General features: G+C 54.8%; 1 protein-coding gene across 1 annotated transcript; it reads left to right on the top strand.

The window, feature by feature from the left end:
• Positions 1 to 448: 448 nt before the first annotated feature.
• On the top strand, positions 449 to 13,764 carry J4E87_001501 (uncharacterized protein; the record flags this gene model as incomplete). The annotated part of the gene is made up of 5 exons (XM_049373144.1): positions 449 to 828; positions 1,643 to 1,715; positions 1,771 to 9,256; positions 9,308 to 13,615; positions 13,670 to 13,764. 5 exons carry the CDS (start codon positions 449 to 451, stop codon positions 13,762 to 13,764), a joined length of 12,342 nt encoding a protein of 4,113 aa, XP_049236514.1.
• Positions 13,765 to 13,768: the final 4 nt, after the last annotated feature.

Below are 13,768 nucleotides of genomic sequence, written 5' to 3'. Positions count from 1 at the left end.
AATTCCATGGTCACGCCGTACGACATGCGTACTAGCCTTGTACACGTGTACAAGATGCAGACAAAGGTACGGCATTAGGGAGTGCCCTGATGCTAGTCGTAACGATAGATTGAGCATTTCGTCCGGCCATTCACATCAAGCCCCGTTACACCATCACGCAGTGAGCCAGAAGCGGCCTCCAACGGCGCCGGCAGAAGACGCAAATCGCCAATCACCATGTTACGCAGCATACCAAGAAGAGCCGAAGCGAGACTAGGTAGTCTGCCACTATGGTGGAGTTACGCAGTAGCTCGCGGACGATCATTCGCTGGGAGAGTAGCTGCGAGGACCATTCGAGCACATGCACTCTCCTACCTCTACCATATCAAGACGAACTACTACACTACTTACCAACGCGAAATCCTTTAAACACAGTCGCTCAGACACCATCAAACACGACACGCCCACCATGCCCTCCCCACCACCCACGCCCGAAGAAGCTCAGCGCCGCCAAACCGAAGCGCGCGCAGCCGTCACCGCATCCCTTGCCAGCGTCGGCGCATCCGTCGACAACGAGATGCGCACGCGCACCGCCGACCTGCACGCCAACTCTGCGGCAATCGCAAAGCAGGAAAAGGAGCTAGCGAAGCAGACGGCGGCGCTGGCGAAACAGACTGCCGAGTGGGATAAGCTGCTTCAGGGCGGCACGAAGAAGTTGAATGAGGTGGGAGATATTCAGAACTGGGCGGAGATGATTGAGAGGGATTTGCTGGTGTTGGAGGAGACGGTTAGGTTGGTGGATGGGAAGGGCAGGGAGAGGGAGGAGTCGGCGAGTGGGACGGGGGGTTGGTAGACGATACCAAGAACTGGCGAGGAATTTACGGCGACGGTCGTGTTATGATTGATGAAGCGCTGTTGAGTAATATATAATATTGTTATAAAGTCTCCGGATTGCATACCCAGGTATGCGCTGCGTTTCTGTGGTGAGTTAGTGACATGCCTGTTATCGGAAATTATATGGGACGACGGATGTCAGTGTAATCGACCCATGAATCAACCTAGAAGCGCCCCAACATGCCCCGCGCAACCGAGCGTGATTCTGTCTCGTCACCTTCTGCAGAGAGAGTGACGACAGCGCGTCGCTTTCGTGACGCTCTAAGCTTGGATCATCGGGCACGGACCACGTCTCCATGATTGCGGAAACTGCTACTTGCGGTGCTCGTAGCTGGAGCTCCAACAACACCTTCACCTCACCCACCACCCGCCTGCCGACACAGAGGCTCGCGCTATTTCACGGTTGGCACCTGCACCCTGCCACAAATTCCCCAACTAGCTGCCCAAGATCCACGCCTGCACCGTGGAATCTACCAGCAACCCACCACCCACGCCTCTTCTCCGCCAACCCGCCCGCTTGTAGCCATCGCAACATTTCGCGGCGACCGCTTTTGTGTGCAGACCCACCGACGACATACATCATCACGACCCCGCTTTTCGCTCCACTAAAGCCGCAGCCACTTTGGGTTTCTGCGCTTCCGGTAAAGGCAATCGCAGCCTGCCTCTAGACATCCTCTCACGCCACGGACACGGCGCCGTGCTATCCGACCGCCTACACGCAACCACTGCTCGCTCGACACCGGCTTCATAGAGCTTGCATGTGAGCAAGCTTCGTCTTCCGAGCGCCCGGCGCAAACATGAAGATCAAGAAACAGGCTACATCGCGACATGAGTCGACTCTGGTAAGCTGCAGCTCCCCGCCCTCCCCGCCCTCGCCACTGCTAACACAGCGCGTAGTCGCCGATGATAGCAGACTTTGTGAAGGCGACCGAGTCAATACCGCTGTTCCAGCTGCCCGCACATCTCGCCTCGTTCCCCAGGCACTGGCCCTTTCCCCGCGGTGACGCATACCACTGGATCCCCGCCTTGAATCGCTTCGACCACATCCTCGAGCTCTTCAACAAGGAATATGGCCTGGTAGATGGGCCCCAGACACAGGCCTTCCAGCGCCGGCTGCTGCTCAAGGGCGATGCCGAGGAAGGAAGCACCAGCTCCGAGCAAACCACGACCGATGCCGTCCTGGATACCCTGCACGTATCCCGGGATGGCGATCGCGAGCTGGTCGAGCAGATCCTCAACTTCACGCGGATGCTCTTGGAGAACTGCGGGAACCGTAGTCTGTATTCCAGCAGTGAGCGCCTGGACAAGCTGCTAAACACGACCTCCACATCCCTCCTCAAGGCCACGCTTCGTCTAGGCCATCGCCTCGCTCAGCGCTATGCTGCTGCACGCATGCGCTTGGCCCCGGCCACCCTGCACCCGTCCCTTCTCTCCAGCCACTACAACATCAACCTCGACAAGGTCCAGAAGCTGGCTAGCCCATTCGCAAAAGGCCCCGCAACGGCAGCACCTGTCTTCGGTACTCCAGCAGGCAAGGGCAAGGACCGCGCTGGCAGCACTGATAAGGTCAGTCCGTCCGACCTTGTCGCTCTATACTCTCTGTCCGAGTCATCGATGAAGCAGGAGTTCGGAGGCGTCCTCATCTCGTACTATGAGCCCACTCCCTCGTCCGAAGCAGAGAGCAGCAAGCAGGCATCTACAGAGGCACCCGCTCCCACCACGCCGACTCCCGTACGGAGGACGTCCAGCATGGGACCCAACCGAACACCGCGACAGCCCCAGCCTGCACCCGCTACCGATTCGCCGAGCACACCCGCCTTCACTCCCGGACAGCCCAGTAATACAACGAACGGACCTAAGACTTTCCAGCTGTCAGCGGACAAGGTACACAAGACCGACATACACGACCTCATAAAGGAAGGACTCGCAAGTCTACCGGAGACGGTGCACTACGAATTCCTCCACAAGCTCCGCATCGCAAAGATGTTCAACGAGGGACGCACAGGGCGCGACAGTGCAGTTGCCATCCGCCTACTCTCCATTGCGAACATCGGTTACGTACACGTCGAGAAGGAGTTCATGGCAAAGCTGGGTCAGCAGGATGCAGACGAACCACGCCGGTTGCAACTTGCCTACCAACTCTCTGAGCTCGTCCATCCGCCTGGAAATGGCGAGACTGGGATTTCGATGGAGCTGCAGACATATACCATGAGCGCGCTCGAGGCCCTTGCAAAGCACAAGTCTAAAGCGGCTGATGTTTGCACCGCCCTTAGTGTCAACGTTAACCACGGTGTGTTGTTCTACGTCGTGCGCAAGCTGGTCGCTGGCCTTGGCGAGGAAACTGGTAACCCGGATGATATCGAGGAGGACGAGTGGCGCGACGCTTTGTTCTCTCTGCTGAACACTCTTCCGACGTCTCAAACACGCACTGGTGAGCAGATGGTGGCTGCGGGGCTCCTGGAAATTCTTGTCGATGTCCTCAAGCTGCGTACAGCAAAGGCAGAGCGCAACCACCCCAAGATTCTCAACTTCCTTGATACCTTTGTGTACAACCTGCGAGACGCCTTCTCAGCCCTTGTGGCCGCGAAGGGGCTCGAAATCATTGCTGATCTGATGCAATACGAGGTCGACACCTCCAAGAAGCTCGCAGAGGAGGACAAGGGTATGCCCAAGGAGTACAAGACTCAGCTTACTGATTATCAAATTCCGTTCTATCACCAGCAGAGTCTACGCTGGCTTTTCAAGTTCCTCAACCACATGATGTCGCATACAGGCGGAAACTTCGATCGTTTGATGCGAAACTTGCTTGACTCACAACAGCTGCTTAGCAGCTTGCGCACTGTGCTATCAAACGCCAAGACGTTCGGCTCAACTGTTTGGAGCATGGCTGTCACGATCCTTACCAGCTTCATCAACAATGAACCCACTAGCTACCAAGTCATCGCCGAGGCAGGTCTTAGCGATGCGTTCTTGGAGACAGTCGCGGGAGAGCCTGCTTCAGAAACGACGGCTGCAGCCAACAATGACCCCAGTGCTTCAACACCAACGACATACGCTCCCAGGGAGGGCGGAAAGCCACTTGCCGAGGGTATCTTGCCTGTAGCTGAAGCCATCTCGACCCTGCCCCCGGCTTTCGACGGTATCTGCTTGGCTGAAGCTGGTATGAAGCTGTTCCAGTCATCGACCGCGCTCCAGCGATTCTTCGAGATCTTCGAGAGCCCTGCTCACATCAAAGCTCTTGACGCTGATACGGAGATGCCTACCCTGATCGGAAACTCTTTCGATGAGCTAGTGCGCCATCACCCGCCTCTCAAGGCACGCGTTCTTGCCTGTCTAAGCGAGCTGATCGCGCGCGTGGTCCAACTTTGCGCCGACAAGGCCGAGAAGGAAGGTGTAGGAGCCAAGCTTTGGACCGAGGATGCTGCTGGAAAGCTCACCGTGGCAGGCGGCCGCCAAGCGCTTTCTACATCAGGCTCGCAGCAAAGTACAGCGCAAGCATCAGGGACCACAAGCACTGATGTGGAGATGAAAGATGCCGATGAGACTGCTAACGAACCAGTCGCTTACAGTCAAATCACCGAGACTGAGGACAGCACCAAGGGTCCTACCACCGGTCAGTACATCCGCGTACTCTGCCGTTTTCTCTCTGGGTTCTTCTCAAACCACGCCATGTGCGCTGCGTACGTTGAGCTTGATGGTGTAGATTCCATCCTTGACATCTCAAGTCTTGCTTGCTTAGACCCAAAGGCAAGTGAATACCGGAGCATGTGCGAGCAATTTGGCCACGTCGTCCAGGTACTCGTTGAGCAGAAGCCCCATATTGCGGTGCCTTCTCTGATCAAGCGGACACAAGTGGCCTTGGAGCGCCTGCAACCACTCCTCGATCACACCGGCAAGCAAGCCTTCTTCGCACCTTTCACAAGCACTGGCACTTCCCAAAGTCCAGAGCACATGCAGCAAGGTACACAATACGTCAAAGCACTAGTGTCGGCCCATACCCTCGTCGGAGCCATGACCTTGACCTTCCAGAGCCAGATGTACACCACCCGCTCCTCTCATAATGTCTCCAGTCAAGTCAATCTTGCGGACATGTACGCACGTCTTGTGGACAGTCTCGGAAAGCTACATCGAAGCTGTGTTTGGGAAGAGCTTTTGCTCCAGCGCAACATGCCCACAGAATGGGAGAAGGAGACGCGGATCACCAGTTCTGGTTTCGGCAATGATGAAGCCGACAACGTGTTCCGCCTTGGAAACAGTGCGACCGAACCACCTGCCAATGGAGACGCTGCTGCTTCTGGATCAGCTTCTGAGACTACGGCTCCAAGCCAGAACAGTGCACAGTTCAAGAACACGCAAACTCTCCGCAATCTGCTTAGTAGGATACCGATGGAAGTCGCACCGTTCTTCCAGTCGCTTGGCAAATTGCTCTTGTTCCGCCGCAGTCTTGAGGCTTACCAGAGGCAATGTGCAACGGTTGTGTCAGACCAGCTTGCGCAGGCAGTCATTGACCAGCTCGAGTACGAAGGTCCCAAGGAATCGGAGATCATTGAGGACCGCTATGCGTACTGGATCATCATTCTTACTTCGCTGTCACAGCTGATCGTGGAGGTAAACCTCGATCGATCGCAAGCGTTGACGCTGTTGCTTGTGTCCTTCCGCAACCTCGGTGGATTCGACGTTCTGGCGAACATCCTCAACCAGTTCTACGAATCGGCGCTTGAGATCACCCAGAAGCAGGCAGAAGATACTAGTGAGGAGTCAAAGCGAGTGCTCAACCTCTCTCTCGGAGGCATCAAGATCATTCTGGCCTTCTTCTCCCAGATCATCAACTTCAAAGTCATCTCAGAGTCGCCACAGACGTCATCGATGCAAACCCGGCCGGATCGCGATCGGGAGCGGGCTGATCACTTCTTGACTGCTCAGTTCCTCGTTGAAATACGCTACGCCGTCATCGTGCCTGTGGAAAAGATCTGGAATTCTGATCTCATGGATAAGGCTACTACGTCGTTGGTGAAGACGTCTGTCAACATACTGAAATCTGTTCTCGAGTGCGAAGGTGAGCATGGAGCTTACAAGAGCATCGACAAGATTCCAAAGCGTAGCAAGCCCATAATCAAGCCTTGGACTGCCCGAAACGGAGACCACTTGCCGCGCTTGAAAGACAAGGGATACGAGGAGAGTCTTGCTGAAGAAGCCTTGTATCGATGCTGCGACAACTTCAACATGGCAGAGGAGTATTGCAAGAACCAAATCCGTCCAAGTGCGTCAAGAAATCCTATACCACAGTATGAGATCCAAGCGCGAGGCCCGCCATCCGCTTCACCAAGTCGAGCTGAAGTGGTGGTTCCCGAGCACCCAGACGACGCTAGCATGACAGGGAGCGAAGTAACGCGAGATGAAGATGGTTCTGAGCACCCGGAGACACAGTCTGTCCATATGGAAGACGCCGATGCCTCGACTGCAGAGTCAGAGGCGCCTACATCTACTACACCTGTGCCCGGTGATCAGTCAAGCCAAACACCCGCTGCGCCCCAGGACGCTCTTGCTTATCAGAAGCGGATGGCTAACGGCAATTCGACCCAGCTCGTTGCCATAGACCAGCTGGATGAGCAGCGAGCCAAGCTCCGCCAGAACCTCGTCGATCGATGTCTCGACATGCTCAACTCGCACGACGATGTCACCTTTGAGCTGGCAGATCTCATTATTGCCGCCGTTTCGAAGGCGCCCGACCCACCCGAGATGCGTGCCGAGATCGGTATGATGCTTGTGCAGTCTCTCATGTCGCTGCAGAGTGAAGACGACTTCCGAACCCAGAGCAAGAAGATAGCAGCTTCGGCCCATCTCCTAGCGTTGGTGCTTCAAGAAAAGGATTTCTACGACGTTATTGTTGAACAGCTGAAGGAACACTTCACTACCTTGTTGGGCTTCATCAAAATCTTCCCAGATCAGTCTCCGGAGGATTCATCACCTTGGATTGGTCAGGTCCTGCTTATCGTGGAACGACTACTGGCTGAGGATCAACTTCCGCATCAAGTCCAATGGACTCCGCCGACAGAAGAGTCCCAGGAAGAGACCACAGTCGACGATCTACCGCAACCTATCGTCAGTATCGAGGAGAAGGATCTGCTTTTCAACGCAATCATCGAGATGTTGCCTCGCATCGGCAAAGACGAGTCGCTGGCTCTATCTGTGACACGAGTGTTAGCCATGCTTACTCGTACCCGTAAGATTGCCACGCGCCTTGCAGAGAAGCGCAACATTCAACGTCTGTTCCTCATGGTAAAGCAGCTTGCTGGTATCACTAATGAGGGCCTTCGAAGCGCTTTCATGATTGTGCTTCGCCACATGATTGAAGACGACGAGATGATTCGACAAATTATGCGTACCGAGATCCAGCAGATGTTTGAGTCGCGCGACCGAAGGCAGACAGACACTACTGGCTACACTCGCCAGATGTACGCGCTAGCCATCCGTGCGCCTGAGATCTTCGTTGAGGTCACCAACGAGAAGCTTCAACTCAAGGGATTCGATCCTAATCAGCGACCGCAGACTCTTATTCTTAAGAAGACTGACCCACCTCCGACTGAGACAGCTGAGCCAACAAGTGTCGTTGAGTCTTCAGAGGTTACTGCTGAGGCCGATAAACCCAAGGAGTCTAGCGAAGCGCCTAAGCAGCCGTTCCTTGAGCGAACAAAGACTTCGGATCTGAAGGTGCCTGTAGTTGAGAATCCCGATGGTGTTATCCATTACCTTCTCTGCGAGTTGCTAGCCTACAAGGAGGCTGAAGATAAGCCTGAGCCTGCTAAGCCTACCGAGAAGCCTGCAGAGAAGCCCGCGGAGGGTGCAACTGAAGCACAGGCAAGCACAGAGTCGAGCTCGGACGCCGCCACCACGACCCCAGCTGCCGCACCCACAGAGTCTGCTAAGCCCGAGAAGCCTGTGTTCAAGGCTGAAGCGCACCCAATCTACATCTACCGCTGCTTCATCTTGAAGTGTCTGGCTGAGCTTCTGCAGAGCTACAACCGCACGAAGATTGAGTTTATCAACTTCTCCAGGAAGGCTGACCCTTACACTGTGACGCCATCAAAGCCTCGCTCCGGTGTCCTGAACTACCTTCTCAACAACGTGGTGCCCATTGGTAGCTTGAGCCATGAAGGCGACCTCACGTTCAAGAAGAAGTTGGCGACATCGAACTGCGCCATCGACGTCATCGTTTCACTGTGCAACAAGACAGGAGAGTTCGTTCTGCCGAAAACTGACGTACCAGTGTCGCCATACACGGAAACTGAGCCAGACCTGCTTTTCGTACGCAAGTTCGTCCTTGAGCATGCTCTGAAGGCGTTCAAGGATGCAAACGCTTCGGATGAACCACTCGATATGAAGTACTCTCGTCTGTTGAGCATCGCCGACATCTTTAGTAGGATGGTGTCGCAGCGTCCCAACGGAGAGATGCTTACTCAGAACGCCGATCTGACACCCAACCTGAAGCAGATGGCCAAGATTATGTACGAGAAGAACTTTGTCACTATCCTGACAACAGCGATTTCGGACATTGATCTCAACTTCCCAAATGCCAAGCGAGTGGTTAAGTACATTCTCAAGCCTTTGAAGTGGCTTTGCTACGTAGCCATGGATCTGAGCATGCACTATGATACTGGTTCAGCCCCAGACTCCGCCGACGAGTACGAGATCTCGACAGCATCCGACGACGATCTTGTTGATAACACACGCGAAGAGACGCCTGATCTGTTCCGCAATTCGACGCTCGGCATGTTTGAGACTGGTGACTCGGAATCTGACGAAGACTCTGAAGACGATGAGGGCGAGGAAATGATGTACGACGATCCTTATGCGGATGATATGGAGTACGACGAGGCTGATATCGGTGACGACGATGTTGTTTCCGATGACGATGAGGAGATCCTTGGGGAGATGGGTATGGACATTGACGGTATGGGTCCTATCGAAGGTCTCCCCGGCGACATCGATGTCGAGATCGAGGTTGACGACGATGGCAACCAAATGGGAATGGGTTCCGATTCTGACGACAATTCTGATGATGATTCAGAAGACGATGAGGATGACGACGAAGATGACATGGATGACATGGACGATGGAGGTGATGACGATATGGACGACATGGATGAGGCCATGGATGCTATGGAGGAAATCACTGGTGATGACGAGAACGCCAGTCTCGCTGAAGATCAAGAAGATGACTGGAGCGATGACCAGGACGACTTCCCAGGTGGTCCCAACGGCGAGGGCAACATGGGCCCTGGCGCGCTCGGCTTTGTCCTTGATCCTCCTCAGCTTCTTGAACAAATGCGTCAACAAGGTGGAGATCTCGAAGACTTCTTAGATGACGAGATGGCGGAAGAAGGTCCGTTGCTCCATAGGATAGAACGCTTATCACGGTCGCTAACCCAACTAGATATGGACGAGGAAGAAGAGGAGTACGATGAAGAAATTCACTACGATCCTGGAATGGAGGATGAAGACGATGCTATGCCCGAGATGGGGTGGGGAGGTAGCTGGGAAGACGCTCAAGCTCCTGCCGTTCGACACACCCACCGCCTCAGCCCATGGATGTTCCCCGCTGGGCCAGGTGATCGCATTCTTGTACCAGCTTACCGTTCGCATCGCCCAGGTGCGGGTCCTCGTGTTACTGACGACGGTATCAACCCCTTGCTTCAGCGAGGTGGTCGCTCTGCTGGACGAGATGGTCTACCGCGCAACGAAGGCCAGAGCGACTGGGTTCATGCTATTGAAGGCCGTGGTCCCCGCGTTTTCAGCCAATCTGACAGCCCAGTCTCGTTCATCAGCAATCTTTTGAATGCTATGAGCTCTACTACTGGCCCGACAATACACCAGCACGGAGGCGCATTGCACCTTTCTTTCGCCAATCCCATGGGTATGCCACCCTTCGATAGCGGGATGCGACGCGATATTGCTCGCATGCGAGAGTCGTACACATCACGCACTGCTCGCGAAGACCCACATTCTGCGGTATCATTCGTCAAGGCGTACACCAGCCAGCGCTGGCAGGAAGAAGCCCGGATCCTATTCGGTCCTGGCGCGATAGAGAAGAGCCAGCGAGTGGTCAACTCCATTCTGAAGGTCATGGTTCCTCCTGCTATGGAAGCAGCGAAGAAGCGTCTAGAAGAACGCCAGGCTGAGGTCGCACGCAAACTCAAGGAAGAGCAGGAACAGAAAGAGCAGAAGGAGCGTGAAGAGCGTGAGAAGCGCGAAGCACAAGAGAAGGAGGATCGTGAGCGACAGGAACGTGAAGCTGCTGAGGCTGCGAGCCGAGCTCAAGAGGAACCCGCAGAAAGCGAGCCAAAGACTGAGGCCGAAACTGCACCTGAAGCGCAAGCGATGGAGGGCGTTGAGGTCGGAGATTCCTCGTCAGCGCCCGCCGACGCCTCCGCTGCGGCCGAGCCCGCGCCTGCGGAACCTGCTGCGCCTCCAGCACCGCGAGTCACAACAACGATTAGAGGTCATGAGTATGACATTACGGACTTGGGCATCGACACTGAGTATCTAGACGCTCTTCCCGAGGATCTGCGTGAGGAAGTCTTGATGCAGCAGGTAGCTGAACGTAGAGCCGAACAACGGGCTCAAGCACGACGACAAGAGCAGCAGCAGTCGCAAGCCCCGGCACAAGCACAAGCCCCGGCCGCGCCCGAGGAGGCAGGTCCAGCAGGTGAAGCACCTACAGACATCAACCCAGACTTCTTGGCTGCTCTTCCTCCAGAGATCCGAGATGAGTTGCTTGCACAGGAGGCGCAAGAGCGTCGACGCCGAGAGCGGGAAGAGCGCCGCCGTCGCGACCAAAGCAGTGCTGGCGCCGCCCCTCCACAGGCAGAAGACATGGATCCTGCAAGCTTCTTCGCATCGCTGGACCCCAATTTGCGAGCTGCTGTACTTATGGATACCGATGAGAGCATACTGCGCCAACTTCCACCTGACATGTCTGCGGAAGCTCGAGCAATGGGAGGTGATCGCCGGTTACACCAGTTCAACGACTTCGGCTATAGACGTGATCGCCGCGCGCAGCCAGACGATCCTTCACAGAAGAAGAAGACGCGTCCTTGCGTTCAGATGCTCGACAAGGCAGGCGTTGCCACGCTCCTCAGGCTCATGTTCATCCCACAACAGGGCAGCGCCAAGGGTAGCCTGAGCTCCATCCTCCGCTATGTCTGTGAGAACCGTCAAAACCGTGCCGAGGTCATTAGCATCCTGCTCTCCATTCTTCAAGACGGTAGCGCCGATGTGAATGCAGTTGAGAAGAGCTTTGCTCAGTTGTCTATCCGAGCAAAGCAGCCTCAGCAGCCAGCAGACAAGACTCCGAAGATCTCCCGCAAGAATGGTGCTCTATCGATCAACGCCGATGTCTCTCCTCTCATGGTCGTCCAGCAATGTCTCAACACACTAACTCAGCTGACGGAGAAGAACCCTGCCGTATGGCAGTTCTTCCTTACTGAGCACGAGACTGGCGTCGGTTTCAAGAATCGTGCCAACCGCAAGGGCAAGGCGAAGGAAAGCAAGGCGAATAAGTACCCAGTCAATGCGCTCCTCACCTTGCTGGACCGTAAGCTTATCGTTGAGAGTTCTACCATCATGGAGCAATTGACGTCACTGCTCAAGGTCATCACAGCACCACTTCAAGTCCTCAAGAAGGAGAAGGAGAAGGCTGCTGAAGACGCAAAGAAGGAGGCAGAGGCCTCTGCGGAGGGTCAGACTACTGACAATGAGCCTGCTGATACCACAACCACAGAGGCTCGTCCAGAAGGTCAGGATACGGAAATGACGACTGCTCCCGAGAACGCTGCTCAGCCAGATACCGCTACTGAGGGCGAGGGCAGTACTTCCAAGCCTGACGAGTCAAAGGCGGAAGAGGACAAGAAGAAGCACCGCACACTCACACCACCCGATGTGCCTGAAGCCAACCTTCGACTTGTTGCTAAGATTCTGGCTGCTCGAGAGTGCAATAGCAAGGTCTTCCAGGAGACTTTGTCTGTCATCAGCAACCTCTCCCCCATCCCAGGTGCCAAAGAGATTTTCGGTCAAGAATTGCTTGGTATTGCCAAGGATCTTGCTAGCTCAACACTTCAGGATCTCGCGAGCTTGACGGTTCAAGTTTCAAAGGCAAGCTCGCCTACTGACGTCCAAGGCATCGCACTTGCCAAGTTCTCCCCAGCAAGCTCCGACCAAACTAAGCTGCTGAGGGCCCTGACAGCGCTTGACTACCTCTTCGACCCATCGCGTGATAGCAAGGATAAGCCTGAGGCTGCTGCAGAGGCGCTTGAACCCGCTCAGAAGGAAGACATCCTCTTGACCCTATACGAGGATTCTGCTTTCGCGCCACTATGGGAAAAGCTCAGCGAATGTCTCACTGTCATCCGTCAGCGCGGCAACATGCTCAACATTGCTACTACGCTGCTTCCGCTTATTGAGAGTCTCATGGTCGTTTGCAAGAACACCACACTCAAGGACATGCCTCTGTCCAAGATGCTTCCCAAGGAGTTCGCTTTGTCTAGTCCGCCACCTGAGAGCAGGATGGAGAACCTGTTCTTCAACTTCACTGAAGAGCACCGCAAGATTCTCAACGATCTTGTACGCCAGAACCCCAAGTTGATGAGCGGAACTTTCTCCCTACTTGTGAAAAATTCCAAGGTGCTAGAGTTCGACAACAAGCGCAACTACTTCAACCGAAAGCTTCATTCGCGAGGTGGCGACCGACAACAACACCAGCCGCTCCAGCTCTCTGTTCGTCGAGACCAAGTCTTCCTAGACTCTTTCAAGTCGCTGTACTTCAAGTCGGCCGATGAGATGAAGTTCGGCAAGCTCAGCATCCGCTTCCACGGCGAGGAAGGTGTTGACGCTGGTGGTGTTACCCGCGAGTGGTTCCAGTCAATCTCACGACAGATGTTCAACGCCGACTACGCTCTCTTTGTACCTGTCGCTTCCGACCGCACGACATTCCACCCCAATCGCCTTAGTTCGATCAACCCTGAGCATCTGATGTTCTTCAAATTCATTGGTCGCATCATCGGCAAAGCACTTTACGAAGGCCGCGTCCTCGACTGCCATTTCAGCCGAGCGGTCTACAAGCAGATCATGGGCAAGCAGGTCAGTCTCAAGGATATGGAGACGCTTGACCTTGAGTACTACAAGTCCTTGGAATGGATGATTCACAACGAGATTACGGATATCATAACGGAAACCTTCTCAGTTGAAGTCGAAGCCTTTGGAGAGATGCAAACCGTCGACCTCATCGAAAACGGCCGTAACATTCCCGTCACCGAAGATAACAAGCACGAGTACGTCCGCCTCATCACCGAGCACCGTCTTGTAGGCGCCGTTCAAGAGCAGCTCGAGAACTTCCTCAAGGGCTTCCACGATATCGTTCCGGCGGAGCTCGTCTCCATCTTCAGCGAACAGGAGCTGGAACTTCTCATTTCCGGTCTGCCTGACATCAATGTGGATGACTGGAAGAACAACACCGAGTACCACAACTACACAGCTGCCTCGCCACAGATCCAGTGGTTCTGGCGCGCTGTCCGAACGTTTGAGAAGGAAGAGCAAGCCAAGCTGCTTCAATTCGTCACCGGTACTAGTAAAGTGCCGCTCAATGGTTTCAAAGAGCTTGAGGGCATGAACGGCTTCTCCAAGTTCAACATCCACCGCGATTACGGCAGTAAGGATCGTCTGCCATCTAGCCATACTTGCTTCAACCGTAAGATATAGCCCCTTACCCTTTGTCTCAACCCAATACTAACAAATCTGACAGAACTCGACCTCCCTGAGTACGAGACGTACGAAGATCTTCGCAAGGCCCTTTACACCGCCATGACAGCTGGTGGCGAGTACTTTGGCTTCGCCTAAACTT

This window comes from Alternaria ethzedia (genome assembly GCF_023757985.1).
Source record: "Alternaria ethzedia strain BMP 0044 chromosome Unknown scaffold_3, whole genome shotgun sequence".
NCBI classification, from domain to species: domain Eukaryota; kingdom Fungi; phylum Ascomycota; class Dothideomycetes; order Pleosporales; family Pleosporaceae; genus Alternaria; species Alternaria ethzedia.
Note: the sequence above shows the minus strand (reverse complement) of the source record. Positions and strands in the feature narration are given on the sequence as shown.